The sequence below is a fragment of the Triticum dicoccoides genome, chromosome 1A, assembly GCF_002162155.2.
Source record: "Triticum dicoccoides isolate Atlit2015 ecotype Zavitan chromosome 1A, WEW_v2.0, whole genome shotgun sequence".
Classification (NCBI taxonomy): Eukaryota; Viridiplantae; Streptophyta; class Magnoliopsida; order Poales; family Poaceae; genus Triticum; species Triticum dicoccoides.
The window spans coordinates 369,839,114-369,858,606 of NC_041380.1; the positions used below are offsets into that span (position 1 = coordinate 369,839,114).

General features: G+C 44.8%; 1 protein-coding gene across 1 annotated transcript; it reads right to left on the minus strand.

Moving 5' to 3' along the window:
- Positions 1–9,467: 9,467 nt before the first annotated feature.
- LOC119273994 (CASP-like protein 4B4) lies at positions 9,468–12,522 on the minus strand. Its single transcript, XM_037554831.1, has 3 exons — positions 12,052–12,522; positions 11,792–11,924; positions 9,468–9,958 (listed from the first exon to the last, which is right to left on the minus strand). Exons 1-3 carry the CDS (start codon positions 12,294–12,296, stop codon positions 9,767–9,769), a joined length of 570 nt encoding a protein of 189 aa, XP_037410728.1. The 5' UTR covers positions 12,297–12,522; the 3' UTR covers positions 9,468–9,766.
- Between the last annotated feature and the right edge of the window lie 6,971 nt (positions 12,523–19,493).

The window sequence follows — 19,493 nt, forward strand, 5'->3', positions numbered from 1 at the left end:
TTCATCATAATGTAACTAGATTATTGACTCTAGTGCAAGTGGGAGACTATTGGAAATATGCCCTAGAGCCAATAATAAAAGCATTATTATTATATTTCCTTGTTCATGATAATTGTCTTTATTCATGCTATAATTGTGTTATCCGGAAATCGTAATACATGTGTGAATAATAGACACCAACATGTCCCTAGTAAGCCTCTAGTTGACTAGCTCGTTGATCAACAGATAGTCATGGTTTCCTGACTATGGACATTGGATGTCATTGATAACGAGATCACATCATTAGGAGAATGATGTGATGGACAAGACCCAATCCTAAACATAGCATAAGATCGTATAGTTCGTTTGCTAGAGTTTTTCCAATGTCAAGTATCCTTTCCTTAGACCATGAGATCGTGTAACTCCCGGATACCGTAGGAGTGCTTTGGGTGTACCAAACGTCACAACGTAACTGGGTGACTATAAAGGTATACTACGGGTATCTCCAAAAGTGTCTGTTGGGTTGACACTGATCAAGACTGGGATTTGTCACTCCGTATGACGGAGAGGTATCACTGGGCCCACTCGGTAATACATCATCATTATGAGCACAAAGTGACCAAGTGTCTGGTCACGGGATCATGCATTACGATACGAGTAAAGTGACTTGCCAGTAACGAGATTGAACAAGGTATTGGGATACCGACGATCGAATCTCGGGCAAGTAGCATACCGATTGACACAGGGAATTGTATACAGGGTTGCTTGAATCCTCGACATCGTGGTTCATCCGATGAGATCATCGAGGAGCATGTGGGAGCCAACATGGGTATCCAGATCCCGCTGTTGGTTATTGACCGGAGAGCGATCTCGGTCATGTCTACATGTCTCCCGAACCCGTAGGGTCTACACACTTAAGGTTAGGGTTGTAGGGATATGTATATGCAGTAACCCGAATGTTGTTCGGAGTCCCGGATGAGATCCCGGACGTCACGAGGAGTTCCGGAATGGTCCGGAGGTAAAGAATTATATATAGGAAGTGCTATTTCGGCCGTCGGGACAAGTTTCGCGGTCACCGGTATTGTACCGGGACCACCGGAAGGGTCCCGGGGTCCACTGGGTGGGCCCACCTGCCCCGGGGGACCACATGGGCTGTAGGGGTGTGCGCCTTGGCCTATATGGGCCAAGGGCACCAGCCCCAAGAGGCCCATGCGCCAGGAGATCAAGAAAGGAAGAGTCCTAAAAGGGGAAGGCACCTCCTAGGTGCCTTGGGGAGGAGGGATTCCTCCCTTGGCCGCCGCCCCCCTAGGAGATTGCATCTCCTAGGGCCGGCGCCCCTCCCCTAGGCTCCCTATATATAGTGGGGGAAGGAGGGCCTCTCAGACCACGCCTTTGGTGCCTTCCTCTCCCTCTCCAACACATCCTCCTCCTCCATAGAGCTTGGCGAAGCCCTGCCGGAGTACTACAGCTCCATCACCACCACGCCGTCGTGCTGCTGCTGGAGCCATCTTCCTCAACCTCTCCTTCCCCTTGCTGGATCAAGAAGGAGGAGACGTCACGCTGACCGTACGTGTGTTGAACACAGAGGTGCCGTCCGTTCGGTGCTAGGATCTCCGGTGATTTGGATCACGTCGAGTACGCCTTCCTCATCCCCGTTCTTTGAACGCTTCCACGCGTGATCTACAAAGGTATGTAGATGCAATCCGATCACTCGTTGCTAGATGAACTCCTAGATGGATCTTCCCCAACAGAAAGCTCTATGATTATAGCTTTGCGTAAAGCCAATTTTTCCCTACTACAAAGGAATAAATTTATTTATCTATCATGGTGGTTGTTAAACATTGAGAATGGTTGACAGCATCCTCAATCCCAATTAAACATCATCATTACAAAACCCAACAAAATTAATTTAGAGTAACATGTTGAGATTCACATGATAATCCAGGTACTAGATACTCAAGATGTCCATAACCGGGGAGACGGCTAACCATGATTAGTTTAATACACTCTGCAGAGGTTTGCGCACTTTTCCCCACAAGACTCGATCGCCTCCATTTGGTTTCTCGCACTACATGGTGTTTGAGAAGACGGATGACCGAGACATAGTCTTTCAGAAGCGCTAGCACCTTACGATTGGGTAGACCGTACCACCTACATCCCCTACATCTGCTAGTCTACCACTGTAAGAGTTCGCACGACTTAATCAACTATGCTAGAGCCCATAATAGCTTGTGGCTGCACACGGAAGTTTCCAGTATGAATAATCTCATGATCCCTTTGAGCCTGGGTGGCAGTCCAAAAGAAAACAGGCAAATCCTGGATTACCCAGGTGCCTCAATCCACCCAGATGTGTGTTTAAGTTGCTACCTTAGATAAACCATTAATTAACAAACTCACATCTGTCATGGATATCACTCACCCAATCCACGTCTACTAGCATAGCATGGCATAATAAGCAAACGTAGAAGTAACTCCCAAAGGTTTGAAAATAAACAGGTAATAGGTAATACCTCAACTACTTCCCATCCCACAATTTAATTAGATCCTAATCATGCAATGTGTGAGGATCTGATCTAATGCAATAAAACTATGTAGTAGAAAAGGTATGATCAAAGTGTTACTTGCCTTGCTGATGATCCGCGAAACCTAGAGATTCGAAGTAACAGGCGGCGCACTCCGGGTACTCTATCACAAACAAACAAGCACACAATAAATACGCATCTAATGCATAGGTAAAACTCGAATAAGAGATCTAACCAGAAGGTTCAACTTAAGAACTCCGGTTTGCAAAAAGAATCAAATCGAACGAAGCAACGAAAGTCAAACGGCGAAAGAAAACAACTTCGTTCTACTAATCTGGATCTAAGTCAAATTTTACAGTAGCAAAAACTTGTTTAAGTTGGTTAAACAGATAGAGGGTTTCGAGACGAAACTCCAGGCGCTTGAATCGCCTGATTCCGATAAATGAGCGAAAAGTTATACTAAAACGAAAATCAGATTAGAATCGCGATCAGAAAAATCGCGGATTTAATCCGAGAAAAAGAAAAACGACGAACGTTTGCTAGAACGAACGAATGGAAGAACGTTCGCTAATTAAATAAATCGGAAAACCGATCTATTTTAAAAAAACCGAAACTAAAAAAACCGACGAAAAACCGACGGAAAACTGAACGATTTTTCAAAAAAACCGGCGGCACGGGTATCGAGGCGAGGCGAACCTCGGGCGGCGGGTCGGTGGCGGCGGCGTCCGGCGGCGGCGGCGGGCGGCGCGGGCGGGCGCTCAGGCGGCTAGGGTTTAGGGGGCGGCGGCTGGGCCTCGAGCGAGCTCCCCCCGGCTTATAAAGCCTTGGCGGGCCGGAGTCCCGGTCGGACACGGCCCGTAGGTCGGTGCGCGTTTTTTTATTATCGCGCAGAAGAAAAATAAAAAGAAATAATGGACTCCAAAAATCCCGAAATAAATTTTCCCGGGCTTCTAAAATCAAGCCGCACAAGGTGAACATTTATTTGGGGCCTAAATGAAATTTTGAAAAACGCACATTTTTCCTAAATTCAAATAAAATAACGAAAAACTCTGAAATAAAATCTTATTTGATTTTATTATTAAATCCTTAATATTTCTTTATTTTGGGAAAGTCATTTTATTCCCTCTCTCATATTTTTGTAATATAAATAATTGATGATAAAATAATAAAAATCAAATGATCTTATTCTCAAAATTTGAGAAAACTCAAATATGAAAATAATGAAATCCCCAACTCTCTCCGTGGGTCCTTGAGTTGCGTAGAACTTCTAGGATCAAAATCCAAAAGCAAATAAAATATGATATGCATTGATGATCTAATGTATAACATTCCAAATTGAAAATTTGGGATGTTAAAAGGAGATGGTTGGAGCTCATCAAGGATTATGATATGAGATTGCATTATCACCCCGGAAAGGCTAACGTAGTAGCTGACGCATTGAGTCGTAAAAGCCATGTCAACACACTAATGACGGGAGATTTACCAAGGGAGTTAGCCGACAATCTTCGTGAGCTATGTTTGGAAATAGTTCCGAGAGGCTATGTAGCAGCATTGGATTCAGTCTACCTTGATGGATAAGATCAGAGAAGCTCAAAAGACTGACAAGGAGATTGACTCTATAAAGGAGAAAATAAGCAAAGGAAAAGATAAGGGATTTTGTGAAGATGAGCACGATACCTTATGGTTTGAAGACCGTGTTTATGTGCCTAATGACCCGGATATCAGGAAGTTAATTCTGCAAGAGGCCCATGATTCACCATATTCGATCCATCCAGGAAAAACCAAGATGTATTTGGATTTGAAGGATATCTTATGGTGGGCCGGAATGAAGAAGGATATTGCGGAGTATGTAGCAGTTTGTGATGTATGTCAGAGAGTAAAGGCAGAGCATCAGAAGCCAGCAGGATTGCTACAGCCATTACCGATACCCGAATGGAAGTGGGATAAGTTACGCATGGATTTTATTACAGGTTTACCCAGAACTCGTTCAGGCTATGACTCGATTTGGGTTGTAGTCGATCGTTTGACAAAGGTAGCTCATTTCATCCCAGTGAAGACTACCTACACCAGTGCAAAGTTGGCAAAGATATACATGACCAGAATCGTATGTTTGCATGGTGTTCCAAGGAGCATTGTATCAGATAGAGGAACCCAATTTACCTCAAAGTTCTGGAATCAGTTGCATGAAACTTTGGGTACCAGACTGGAGTTTAGTATAGCTTTCCATCCGCAGACAGATGGACAGACCGAGAGAGTCAATCAGATTTTGGAAGATATGCTGAGAGCTTGTGCACTAGATTATGGATCTAGTTGGGACGAGAATTTGCCTTATGCAGAGTTCTCTTACAACAACAGTTATCAATCCAGTTTGAAGATGGCCCCTTTGGAAGCCTTGTACGGAAGGAGGTGCAGGACCCCGTTGTCGTGGGACGAAGTTGGAGACCGCCAGTTGTTTGGACCGGATCTGATTAAGGAGTCTGAACATAAAGTAAAATTGATTCGCGATAGGCTCAAGGTAGCTCAGTCCAGGCAGAAGAGCTACACGGATTCTAAACGCAAGGAGACAGTTTATGGAGTCAGAGACCGAGCTTATCTTCGAGTATCTCCACTTCGAGGAGTTAAGCGCTTTGGAGTTAAGGGAAAGTTAGCGCCATGTTTTGTAGGACCATACAAAGTTCTGGAGCGTATGGGAGAAGTAGCCTATAAGTTGGAATTGCCCGAAGGATTGTCAGGAGTTCACGACGTGTTCCACGTTTCCCAGTTGAAGAAGTGCCACGCAGAGATGGCAGCTATACCGCCGAGAGTTACAGTTCCACTGGAAGCGATTCAGTTGGACAGTGATTTGACCTATGAGGAGAAACCAGTTAAGATTCTAGAGTATGCCAGTCGAGTCACCCGCAGTAAGGTTATCAAGTTTTGCAAAGTTCAGTGGAGCCACCACACGGAGGATGAAGCCACCTGGGAGCGAGAGGAAGAATTGCTGAAGGACCACCCTCACCTATTTTCTAGCCAACCCGAATCTCGAGGGCAAGATTCATCTTAAGGGGGGTAGGTTTGTAACATCCCAAATTTTTAATTTGTAATGTTATACACTAGATCATCATTTGCATATCATATTTTATTGCATTTTGGTTGATCCTAGAAAATTCTACCCAACTCAAGGACCCTCGAAGAGAGTTGGGGATTTCGTTATTTTCATATTTGAGTTTTCTCAAATTTTGAAAATAGGATCATTTGATTTTATTTATCTTATCTTCAATTATTTCTATTATCAAATATGAGAGAGGGAATAAAATGACTTTCCCAAAAATAAAGAAATATTGAGGATAATAAAAAATCAAATAAGATTTTATTTTGATTTTATTTGCTATTTTATTTGAATTTAGGAAAAATGCGTGTTTTTCAAAATTGCATTTAGGCCCCAAATAAATGTTCATCCTGTGCGGCTTGATTTTAGAAGCCGGGGAAAATTTATTTCGGGATTTTTGGAGTCCATTTAGTATTCCTTTTGTTTTTTTTCTAAGCGTAACTATTTAAAAAAAAAGAGTGTGAACCGATTTTGGGCCGTAACAGGCCAGGACTCCGCCTGGCCGGGCCTTCAAATAGTCGCCGCCCGAGGTCCGACAGCCCCAAGCCGCGCCCCCGCCCCAAACCCTAACCCTAGCGTCGCCGTCGCCGCCCCCGCGCCACCCGCGCCGCCACCTGCCCGCCGTCGGATCCGCCGCCGCCGAAGGTAGATCTGGCCGCCGGGGTTTTTTAAAAAACCGATCGGTTTTCCGTCGGTTTCTTTCGGTTTTTTTAGTTTTTTTTAATAGATCGATTTTTCCGGTTTATTTATTTAGCGAGCGTTCGCCCGTTCGTTCGTTTTAACGAACGCGTTCTTCGATTAGATTCAAATAACGAACGTTCGTTCATTAATCTGTTCGTCGTTTTTCTTTTTCTCGGATTTAATCCGTAATTTTTCTAATCGAGATTCCTGATCCGTTTTTCGTTCTAGTCTAACTTTTTGCTCGTTTAACGGAATCAGGCGATTCAAGCGCCTGGAGTTTCGTCTCGAAACCCTCTTTCTGTTTAACCAACTCAAACAAGTGTTTGCCACTGTAAAAATTGCCCTAGATCCAGAATAGTAAATGAAGCTTGTTTCTTTTGCCGTTTGTCTTTCGTTGCTTCGTTCGTTTTGATTCTTTTTGCCAAACGGAGTTCTTAAGTTGAACTTTCTGGTTAGTTTTCTTATTTGAGTTTTACCTGGTCATTAGTTGAGTACTTATTGTATGCTTGTTTGTTTGCGATAGAGTACCTGGAGTGCGCCGCTTGCTACTTCGAGTCGCTAGGTTTTGCGGATCATCAGCAAGGCAAGTAACACTTTGATCATACCTCCTACTACCCAGTTTTTATTGCATTAGATCAATCCTCACACATTGCATGATTAGGATCTAATTAAATTGTGGGTTTGGGAAGTAGTTGAGGTAGTACCTACTACCTGTTATTATCAAACCTTTGGGAGTTACTTCTACGTTTGCTTATTATGCTATGCTATGCTAGTAGATGTGGATTTGGTGAGTGTATCCATGACAGATGTGAGATTGTTAAATTAATGGTTTATCTAAGGTGGCAACTTAAATACACATCTGGGTGGATTGAGGCACCTGGGTATTCCAGCAATTGCCTGTTTTTCTTTTGGACCGCCACCCAGGCATCAAAGGGATCATGAGATTATTCATGCTAGAAACTTCCGTGTGCAGCCACAAGCTACTATGGGCTCTAGCATAGTTGACTAAGTTATGCGAACTCTTACAGTGGTAGACTAGCAGATGTAGGGGAAAGTAGGTGTAACGATCTACCCGATCGTAAGGTGCTAGCACTTTTGAAAGACTTTGTCTCGGTCATCCGTTTCTCAAACACCATGTAGTGTGAGAAATCAAACGGAGGCGATCGAGTCTTGTGGGGAAAAGTGCGCAAACCTCTACAGAGTATATAAACTAATCATGGTTAGCCGTGTCCCCGGTTATGGACAACTTGAGTATCTAGTACCTAGATTATCATGTGAATCTCAACATATACTCAGTGATGCCGTTGGAGTTGATGGACTCACTTATCTTCCAAGCCTTCCGCTGTTATCGTTATTAGATGGCCTTAAGCCATATTTATTGTAATAAGTTCTCTTTTGAGACTCTCGATGTAATAAGTGTGTAATTGCTACTCTGTTATAAATCCTTCAAGTACTGTGTGGTGTCAGCATTACTGATCCAGGGATGACACCTGAGCACAGAGATTGGATCGTTTGAGGTCTGGTCGCTACAGTGTGTTAGAAACATAACATAACATAACATGGCTTTTAAAGTAGGTTATCTCTTGCCATGGGATGGGTTGTGGGTGCATATAGGCTAGTGCAGTGAGTTGATTCCCACCAAATCTCCATGGTGTACCCCCTCTTTATAGCACAGCTTTCCTATTGACTCAAACAAATCAAAGATCGATAAGATGTCGTCTCTTTTCCTCATTTTGAATGGGGGGCTCTCCGTCCATGTGTGCTTGTCTTTGAATGTGCTCTCTCACAATTTATCGACTCAATCAGATGGTTAGGTCACTAATAATTTTTTTCATTAACACCAAAATCACTTAGGAGAAATTATGTCCCTTCAGCAAAACACTAGTGTGTGCACTCATTGATATTGAGAGGGTTGAAGGAGCTTTGGCCGGTGGCCATGGACATCATTGGTGCACTATTGGTTGGCTATCTTGATCCAATCTAGACGACTCCACCCGCACATCCTCCTCCAAATAGACCGATGTCCAAAATAGGCGTACAAAGAGATGTTGGTTGTTGCGGGCAACAAAGGATATGGAAGAGATTGGAATGATGTCAACTAGATTTAATTGCCTCGGTGTCGCTCACAGGGGCTATGACAAGGAGATTTGAGTGGGATTAGTGATGTTGACTATGTCTTGGTTTCTGTCTCACATGTTTCGTTCTTTGGCGATCCTTAACTTCTTCCACATTGGCCCACCAAAAAAGTAGTAAACCAACAGTGTGCCCTATGAGGTGTCCTCAATCATAACATGAGCAATAGTATAAGGTACGTATGTACTAAGGCGGACAATTCATGTGACTCTTATAAGGCTTCTTCACAAAAATGTGAATAAACCAGGAGAAAGAGGAGACTTCCTTATTTGAGTTTTCAACTTCCTGATCATTTCTGATTATCCATTGGTTTCAGATTGATCCACGGTGATATCCCTACTTGATCAATAAGGTCACATAGCAGGTCTAAAAGTATTACATATCCACTTTTCAGGAAGGGGCGAGACAGGGTGTTCCCCACCTGAATATATCACTCAAACAACCAATGGTCTGAGTTGATTACATGCAAAGATTAACATGTGAGGAGACGCCAAAAGCTGGCGGCAGCCTTATGACTCGGTTTTCACAAGCCAGTAGGACCAAGTGGTGAAGTCATTGATTATGTTATTGATTGTAGCGGAGTTGTGTTAGTATTGGTTTCAGAAGATGAGCGCATTTTTTGGCATACCAAATCTTCCAAATGATTGTGGGCAACACGGAATGGCTTACTTGTCGAGGAAGAGGAACCGGTGTCGTAGTTTCCCTAATGTTGCCAAGGTCATCTTGAGTAGGAGTGTCTAGATCAAGCCATTGCCAAACCCTAATGAACAGGGAGCACTGAAGGAAAAAATGCATACAACCTACTTATGCAATAAGACTTTAGCATACTAATGCAGATTTTATTTTGGCCTCTCAGGCGCCAAACAAGGTCAAAGTCTTTGTGGGGCTACTCTTTCATAACCGGCTAAACACCGAGCCAACTTACGCCACGAGCATATCATCGACTGAAGTGACTGCCCGAGATTACGTTGTCTACTTATACTTTCTAGAATGTAACATTGACAGCAAAATGCACTCATATGCTTGTATGCTCTCCAGCGGGTAAGAAAGATGCACACATGCTATGAACATAATCTTCGCAACAGAATATTTCAGCATCACACACATTCCTTGATTGGCAAGAATCATTTGAGCACACACTCTCATTCATTTGCGTGGAACATAATTATATACTTTGGCGCGATGATATAAACACCTAAATAAGCACGCACGTAAAAGAAGCAGACATTAGTTAGGAGCACAAAAGAAACCCAAGATATATTCAGGTGGACTGCACATCAGGAAGAACCAAATGGACTGCACATCGTCAAGAGGGAACCAAATGGACACAGATGAAGCGGACCTCGCCCATATGTCACAAGCTTCATATGTAGGTCTGCTTGGACAACTTGAAACCTGAGATGAGAGCTGAGAATGCGAGGCAAAGAAAGGCGAAGAAGGCCATGCTAATCGAGGCAGCGGACGAGTCGGTGAACACGTTGTCTGAGCCCTCCCGCATGCGGTTTGTGATCGGGATCGCAGCGGACAATGCGGACATCAGAAGGTACGCCGTTACCTGCAAGAGCAAGAGAAACCCATTTTGGTAAGTGCGGTTAAGAATTTTGTAGGCATTTAAGTCAACCCAGTTTTACTTCGAGAGGGGGGGATGCATAGGACTCCATGATTTTTAATGAATGTGTGTCACACTATCATTATCTGTTCCACCACACGACATATGCAGCGAATGCTGATCACCATCACAACATCGCAATTGTGAATATTCATAGTGCATATAAAGTTTAAAATAACGGGCCATGGCAAATAGTGGCATCCTCAAAGCAAGCTAAATCAACACTAGGTTGCTGCTGAATGACATTATAGCCCCTTAAAACCGCTAACTTGTATATAGATGTTGTTTAGTGGGACCCACTAAACACTAAAATGTTGAGTATGTATCTTCAAAAGGATGACGTTTTGTATTCACACTATGTTTCACAAATGTCAAACAACGAACGGTACCATATAGATAAACTAAAATAGATATCCTACTTAATTACTTTCATTCTTTCAATTAAGCTTCAATAAGAGCAACTCTAGCAGACCCTATAAAAGCACGAAATTGCAAAATAACCGTCGGTTTACAGTTTTAGGTGAAAAAACCGTCCAGAATAGAACTCGTAAACCACCCGACCCGTAAAATTTTTAAGAGGCACCGCAAACATCCTGGCCGAACCCGTGAAAATAAGGATTTCGGAGAGGACCCTAGGACGACCTGTATACGTGAAAGACCATCGGCGGGAGTCCAACTGCCAGCGAAAACTTCATGGCTTGCTCCCGTCCGTCCCCGGCCGCCTGTGCACGCCCCGGCCGCAACGCCGCCCCTTACTGCCACGCCCGCCGGCCGTCCGCCGCGCCGGCCTGCGGTTCTCTCCATGAGGAGCTAGCTAGCTAGCTAGCCAACCGAATCGATTCGAATGGATCAGCTAGCTAGCTATAGCTAGCAGCTCAATGGATGCGCGTGTAGCTAGCGAATGGAGGAGTTCGGCCTCCGCCCGCGCTGCCCCGGCGGCCTTGGCCTCCGCCCGCGTGGTGCCGCTGTCTGATGCTGCAGTCGGCACTGCTGCTGGCCCCGGCCCGGTCGCACTCGATGGCGAGCACAAGAAGACGGTCGCGGAGGCAGGACGCGCACACGCCGAGAGAACGAAGGTCGAGATGGGAAGGACGTGAGGAAGAAGATGTTATATTTAGAAAATATTCTTTTTTACTGATTGATTATACGGGTTCTGTTCGGCCGCAGCTAAAATCGACCTTTATAATCCGTTTTCCTCAGCCCGTAAAACATTTATGCGGGTCGTGATTTTGTGGGGTCTGCTAGAGTTGCTCTAAGGCAACATATGCGTGTTGACTTGTTTTTTTTTTTTGAGGGGATTGACTTGGTTGTTCTGATCCAGATGTAAGGAATGATATGAAGTGGAAGTGCCATGTGGATGCATTTAGGTCATGTACGAGTACAATAAATTAGCTGAAGAAATGGGCTAGAATTCCAGCACACAACAGCTTGCGCGACTGATAATAATAATCCACCTATCTCTATCTGTACGCTATAACAATTGTCCCTGACGACGTGCTATGCATCACACAGCTTCACATCCACCAAATTGACCACCAACTCAAAACCCTCAATGAGCAATATACTCTACCACGCATCTAGAATTTTCGGGAAACCAAAATTACCAGTATCTTTTGCTTTTCCTATTCCTATTGTTCAAGTAATTTTGCTTATGCTCTGATCCCCTTGGAGACAATGGTGACACTTGTCTGAGACAAATGCCAGAGAGAAGCAACAAGAATTGCCGAGGCAGAATTCACCAGGGCAGATATGCCAAAACGCCTAGGTTGCTTTGCTGACCTGATCCCCGGCGAAATCGACCAGCAGGCCGACCTTGCTCTGCAGGTCCTGGCCGCCGCTGAGCCGGACGCCGTGTCGCACCAGCTGGAGCGTGGTGTAGATGAACGCCAGCAGCCCCACCGCGACGATGTACCTGACGAGCCAGCCGCCGACACGTACGCACCAAACGTTAGTTGATTACGCTCACACGCCACGCAAGTACGCAACCACCGCCAGCGTGCGGGGGGTCAATGAAGTGCGCCGGAGTTGGCATGGCGCACCTGTACTCCTCGTAGTGGTCGAACTGCTTCCAGTCGCCGTGCTCGTTGGCGACCATGACGAGGAAGGCGAGCAGGGAGAACGCCCACGCCGCCGCCCGCAGCGCCGACCCGGATTTGTCCAGGAGGTCCTGCCGCCGCCAGCGCCCGACGATCGCGCCCACCGCGCCTCCTCCGCCGGAGCCTTCGGGGGCCCCTCCAGCCGGCGCTCCGGCCTTCTCCACGTCGACGGCGGGGGCGTCGGTCATGGCGTGCGTGCTGGCGGTGGGAACGAACGTACGCGACCGCGAGGCTTCTTGGATTTGGAGTGGAGATATGGAATGGAATCGGTTCAGTTCAGTTGGATCGGTTAATCGACCGGTTTGGTGCCTGCTGGCAAGTTATTATACAGCGAGGCGAGGAGAGCAGTGCGCGCCATTTTGGCCGGCAAAGGATCTTCTGCGCCACCGTATGAGCTAGGTTACATTAAGAAAATGCTACTACTAGACCCGACTAACAGCACCAGCTTATCTTGAGTTTTTTTTTCGAGAATGGCTTACCTTGAGGTTTCAGTCATATGCGCCATACATATACTAGTATAATGTTGGCCTTGAGTTGGCGTGGTCGAAGAGACAAACATCATAATGCGTTGGCTCCAACTTTTTTTTGTCGAGAAGCGTGTCGATATATTAGGATGGAAAGCAAAGGACATTTACATGTACTCCCTCTTTTTTTTATAAAAGTTTCAACCTATTCATTGTCAATCATAACAATACAACGAATATCAGAAATAATAAAAATTACATCCAGGTCCGTAGACCACCTAATGACGACTACAAGCACTGAAGTGAGCCGAAGGGCGCCGTCGTCATCACCCCTCCTTCATCAGAATCGAACAAAACTGGTTGTAGTAGACAATCGGGAAGTCGTCGTGCTAAGGTCTCATAGGACCAGCGCAACAGAACAACAGCCGTCGCTGATGAAGAGTGACGTAGATCAATAGGATCCATCCTGAAAAAACACAAACATAGACGAACTACAACCAGATCCAAGCAAATTCACCAAGGATAGATCCGCTGGAGACACACCTCCACACGCCTACCGACGATGCTAGACACACCACCGGAACGGGGGCTAAGCGCGGAGAACCTTATTCCATCTTTAAGGAGCCGCCGCTGTCTCGTCTTCCTGAGCAGGACACAAATCCTAACAAAAGTTGAAGACACATGTAAAAACGGAGCCCTCCAGCCGGCAAGGGTCGGGATCCACCTACATGTACTCCATCCGTCCTTTAAAGAGTGTACTTCCAACTTTATTGAAGAGTTAAATTATCTCAAATTTTAACTGAGTTTGTGCAAAAATATGTTTGTGAAACCAAATAGATATATGATGAAAATATATTTTATCGTGAATCTAATGCTACTAATTATTTGGGAGAAAATATCTTGCCGATGAAATCTAGTTAGTTTCCGCAAAGAAAAATCTAGTTACTAAGCAAAATATTTGCTATTTTCAGCCATCTCAATCTTAAAACGAATTGATAAAACCCTCATGAGTACCCCTCAAAAGATACATGATAACAAAAGGCTGAAGGCCAATATGTCAGTGTCGACAGAACAATCAGCGGCGTCCTCCTCCGGGGAGGGTCGCCGAGAGCAATGAAACTTATTAGCTGGAACTGTCGGGGTTTGCTCGGGGCCCCGACAGTTAGATCGCTTCTGGACATCCAGAGGCGGAATAATCCGGATGCGTTTTTCCTGTCTGAAACGTATTTGGACGAGACTAAGGCAGAAGAGATAATGAGGAAACTGAGGATGGACCATAGGATTGTGGTACCCTGTCTTGATGGTAGAAGCGGAGGATTACTGTTAGTCTGGAAGAAGGAGGTGAGGATCTACTCCCGGACTAATACGTTTAATTGCATTGATGTTTCGGTGGAAGAAGCAGATGGTAGAGTATGGAGGCTTACGGGTCTGTATGGAGAACCAAGCTGGGATAATAAGAACAAAACATACCAGCTGATCTGAGATCTTCATGCCCACTCTAACTTGCCGTGGGTGGTTATTGGGGACTTTAACGAAATACTACTGTCGTCAGAAAAGGAAGGAGGAGCCCAGCGGCAGCAGTCCAGGCTCAAAGCATTCCAAGACGCCCTGACAGACTGCTCTTTAGAGGATATTGGATACCATGGTGACAAATTTACCTTCTTTAGAGGAGGGTTGCGAGAAAGATTGGATCGACCAGTTTCAAATCCGGGATGGATGGAGATGCACCCGTTGTGTGGTCTTGTAAACCTGGATATGGGTAAGTCGGATCACAAACCTATCTGTTTGGATACTGAATATCTGACGGGTGTCGCAGGCCCACGGCGTCGATCAGGAAGGAAATTTGAGGCAAGATGGCTAGAAGAAGAGTTGGTGGAGGAAGTAGTGCGAACGGCGTGGCAAAAGGCAGTCGTCAGGGGGCTTTGTCCCTCGGCTAGCGAGAAACTAGCAGCGGTACATAAAGATCTTCATCAATGGGACAGGAAAATTCTGAAGGGCCCTCGAGCCAGACTAAAAACAGCGCAGCAGGAATTAGAGGCACTGATGAGAGAGCCATATGATGTTGAGGCACGTGTAAAACAGCAGGATTTGACGTTCAAAATTGAAAATCTCTTAGAGCAAGAGGAGATTTACTGGGCCCAATGGGGACATGCAAAGTGGCTTCGTCGCGGTGACCGTAATACCAAATTTTTTCATCAGTTTGCTTCGGCCCGTCGACGTCGTAACTTGATCAAGAGATTGAAAGATAATAATAATAATGCATGGGTTGAGGGGAATGATAACCTCAAGCCCCTGATCTTTGATTACTTCCAGAATCTATTTCCATCGGAGGCAGGGCTGATTGATGAATCTTTACTGAATACAGTAAAATCCATAGTCACGGGGCAAATGAATGACCTCCTGGTTGCCCCATACACGAGGGAAGAAGTAAAAAAGCGTTGTTTCAAATAGGAGATATGAAAGCACCTGGCCCCGATGGGCTTCATGCCATATTCTTCAAACGTTTTGGCATATCGTTGGAGAGGAATTAACAGATGAAGTGCTACAAGCTATAAATAACAGGAAAATCCCTAATGGATGGAATGACACTAATGTGGTGCTAATACCTCAAGTTGACAGCCCAGAGTTAATCACTATGTTTAGACCCATTAGTTTATGCAATGTGGTGTATAAAATTATCTCAAAAATGTTGGCGAATAGGTTGAAGAAAATTCTGCCTGAGTTGATCTCTCCTACACAGAGTGCTTTTGTACCAGGTAGATTGATCACTGATAATGTGCTTATTGCCTATGAGTGCTTTCATTCCATAAAGAAGAGAACACATGGGTCGAATGGGATTTGTGCAGTTAAACTTGACATGCTAAAAGCATATGACAGAGTAGAGTGGGAATTTTTGAGACAGATGATGATGAGATTGGGGTTTCATGCACAATGGATTGAGCTAATTATGGAGTGTGTCTCTTCTGTTAAATATCATATCAGATTTAATGATACAGAGACATATGAGTTTATACCAACTAGAGGTCTAAGACAGGGAGAAAGAATAAAAGTGGCATGGAACGCACCTTCAATATCCCACCTTTTGTTTGCAGATGACTCTCTAATTCTTATGAGAGCCATGGTGCAAAATGCAAGCACTTTGAAGAGAGTTCTAGATACATATTGTGAGAGCTCGGGATAGCGAGTAAGTACACCTAAATCTAGTGTATTTTTTAGTCCTAATACCAGAGTTAGTGAAAGAGAGGCTGTTTGTGGAGTACTGAATATATTAACTGAAGCGCTGTCTGACAGGTATTTGGGATTACCAACAATTGTGGGTGTTGACAGAAGTGATTGCTTCCAACATCTTGTTGACAGAGTGTGTCAAAGGCTAAAGGGTTGGAAGGAAAAATTCCTACCAGTTCAAGGTAAAGAAATCCTTCTCAAAGCGGTAGCTCAGGCAATTCCATCATATGCTATGTTTGTTTTTAAACTACCGAAAGGAATTTGCAAAGCAATCACTGATGAAATATCGAGCTTCTGGTGGGGGAATGGAGAGGAAAAAAGGAAAATGCATTGTTTTGCATGGTGGAAGATGTGTGTATCAAAGAAGAAGGGAGGAATGGGATTCAGAGACCTTCATAGCTTTAACCTTGCTATGTTAGCAAAGCAGTGCTGGCGACTGATCCACAATCCTGACTCTTTGTGTGCACAGGTTTTAGGTGCAAAATACTATCCGGATGGCAATATCCTGCGAGCTGGACCGAAGAAAGGCTCCTCGTTCACATGGCAAAGTATCTTTGCGGGGATACAAACGTTCAAGCGGGGGTGTATTTGGAGGGTGGGTACGGGCTCACAGATCAATATCTGGGAGGACCCATGGATTCCATCAAGCCCGATCAGGAAAGTAATTACCCCTCGAGGGGGAGTTATGTTGTCAAAAGTGCAAGATATAATTGACCCACATACGAGTCAGTGGGATGAGGCACTTATTCAGAGTGTGTTCTCACCAGTTGATGTAAGCAGAATATTACAAATCCCACTCCAAGTTGAAGTTATAGAAGATCTTGTGGCATGGCAATTCACCAAGTCTGGAACATTTTCAGTACGCTCGGCTTATTATGTGGAGTTTGATCACCAGTTCGGTCGGCATTACAGAGAAGTTAATAGTCCAGGAACTGCTCAGCTAAACGGGGTCTGGAAGGAGGTTTGGCGCCTCCGATTACCGGGGAAGATTAAGCACTTTGGTTGGAAAGTGCTTAAAGGAGTATTACCGTGCTACGGTGTGCTAGCGGACAGACATATTCCCTTGATCCCACAATGCCCAATATGCAAGGTTGGCTTGGAAGATATCCAGCACTGTTTATTCACATGTGATAGAGCTCGACTTGTGTGGGCATCGCTAGGACTAACAGAGGAGATTGATAATGCTGTTATACAGGACCGGTCCGGCTCTGTTAATTTGGACATATTGATCCGACTACAGAAACTAGTAGGGGATATTTCAATGTCCGAGCTGATTCTTGTTACTATGTGGTATATATGGTGGCAGCGGAGGCAAGTAACGAAAGGGGAGACAGTGTCGACCCCGGAACAGACAGCTATCTCAATACGAGTTCTCGCTACCAACTTTGTTCGAGCAAATACACCAAAAGTGGCCACCCGCAAGAAAGATCAATTGTGGAAAAAACCAGGTAGTGGAGTTATAAAGGTTAATGTTGATGCATCATTTCATGAGGAGAATCTTCGTGGAGCCTGTGGCGTGGTTGCTCGGGATGACCATGGCAAATTCTTGGGAGCAGCAACACAAATTCTACCTCATGTATCAAGCGCAGGATCTGCTGAGATCTTGGCTATCCGCTCCGGACTATACTTAGCAGCTAACATGGGATGCACCAAGATCATCATAGAATCGGACTGTATGCAGGCCTTGGAGGCAATATCTGATCCGACTACGTATATGGGAATTGATGTCCCAGTTGTGATGGAGTGTTCTCTCCTGTCGATGGAGTTTACAAGTGTTAGTTTTGATTTTTGCAACAGAGAGGCTAATATGCTTGCGGATGGTTTTGCGAAGCATTGTCTTAGTAGTAGAATCTTTGAAAGTTGGGAATCTTCCGTCCCTGACTTTGTTCTTCATCATTATGTAAATGACCTTGCTATTATTTGAGGAATAAAGTCTTGACGTTCAAAAAATAAAATAAAATAACCAGAGTGTTTGGTCGTTACCCGCAAAAGAAAAAGAGAGAGTGTTTGGTCGTCTACAAGGTTGTTCGGCTGCAAACGGTCCATGGATACCACTATATACTCCGGTCAGCGCGATCCAACGCCCAACGGCAACCGCCACCAGGTACTACGTATACTCCACAAATTAACGCCCTGCCGTTTCAGGAACTCTAACCCGCAATCGAACGCCCCATGTGATTCCAGCTCCGCGCCGATAACCATTTCCCGTGCAGTATGCCCGATCCACCCCTCCAAGCAAGAACAGCTCAGGAAGCGCCACTAAACCGGGTGGGCGGGGTCTTAATCGGGGTCCAAAACCCAGCCGTGCAAGCCAACTCTTTTCATTTATCCCTTTCTGCTCCAATCAATCAAGGACAGAACCTTCCAACACACCATGCGGCTGCCAATCACCACCCACGCATCCCGTCATTCTGCCAAGACTTGACCTTGGCGGGGTGATTAGCGCCAGCGGCAGGACATAAACTACTCGTGGCAGTAGCTATCGAATTCGCTTTCTGACTCGGCGTCCGTGTAGGACATTTGTTCTGCTGGCGTGCCGCTTTAGCGTACTTGCCGGAAAGCGCAGGCGCCAGTGGCGTGACCGAGTGTCTGATGGAGGGTCGCCTTGACATGACACCGACTGATGAAAGCGTCGAACGCAATCGCTTAAACCCACTGACACACAACCAACCAGCAGAAATGATCACGCTGGCATTGGACGCTGCGAGAATTCGCCGAATGGAGGGCACACGAGGGATGAGTGATTCCAGATAGGTGCGTTTTTACCTAAGAAAAACAGGAAGCCCTGCTGAAGAAAATAGATTGGCAAGGCAAGAGAGATGATGGGTCCTGTGTTATGTCAAAAAAGGTTAGAAAGATTGGCGCAATGCAGACGCCCTATTTACGATAAAAACACTTTTATTATTTCTTAATGTAGCATGAAAGAGATAAATACAAAATGAGCATACATCCAATCTTTGTATAATTAGAACGCGCATAAACGACATCAATGCACACAAAGTAAATATTAGGCAGCAACAACAAGTCTTACAAGACCGAACATGCCTAAGACAAAGAGGATGAAAGGTCTATCCGAAAACTATATCCCTACCCATGGGGGTAAAGACATCTCTCTCCACAATCATGCAAACACCCTATCTGACAAACAGACTTCTTCAATTCATGTTTGGTAGGTAAAGAACATGAGCGCGTCGATTGAAAAGTTTAATATGTACTTTCGTCTAGATGCCGCCAATTTGTATACCATTGGCATACACATATAGATCTGCACATGTGAGCGCTTGTCATATTTGCATAAGAAACCTTGTATTTGATTAAACAAAACTCACAACAGTTATACTTTGCTAAATACAAGGAGTTGCAACCATAATGTGAATACATAAAAAGACCCAACCATATTCCACTTGTTCCTCGTATTTTCCGAAAAATGAATAGTGAAACATCGAGTGAGCCAAATGTAAAATGAAGCTATGTACGTGAACATATGAAACAATGTGAATTGTGGATTCATATTTAGGAAAAAAAGAGTTACGCGGATTTTGCCAATAAATTTAAGAGAAGACCATGTTCGTCCAGCCTCCACGAGCAAGTCATGGTATCGTACTTTCGGGGTTGAAAGGGCATCTTGTCCTAAGTATGTTTTGGTGTTAATGACAAATGATTAAAAGGACTATTTTTTCGAACATCTGTGTACAA

Bases quoted from the DNA above. Each gene is read 5' to 3' on its own strand.
- LOC119273994 (XM_037554831.1), bottom strand. From the start codon at position 12,296: ATGACCGACGCCCCCGCCGTCGACGTGGAGAAGGCCGGAGCGCCGGCT. The intron at 11,925-12,051 runs GTGCGCCATGCC...CTGGCTCGTCAG, and splicing joins GACCACTACGAGGAGTACAG to GTACATCGTCGCGGTGGGGC. The intron at 9,959-11,791 runs GTCAGCAAAGCA...TTGCTCTTGCAG, and splicing joins TCGATTTCGCCGGGGATCAG to GTAACGGCGTACCTTCTGAT.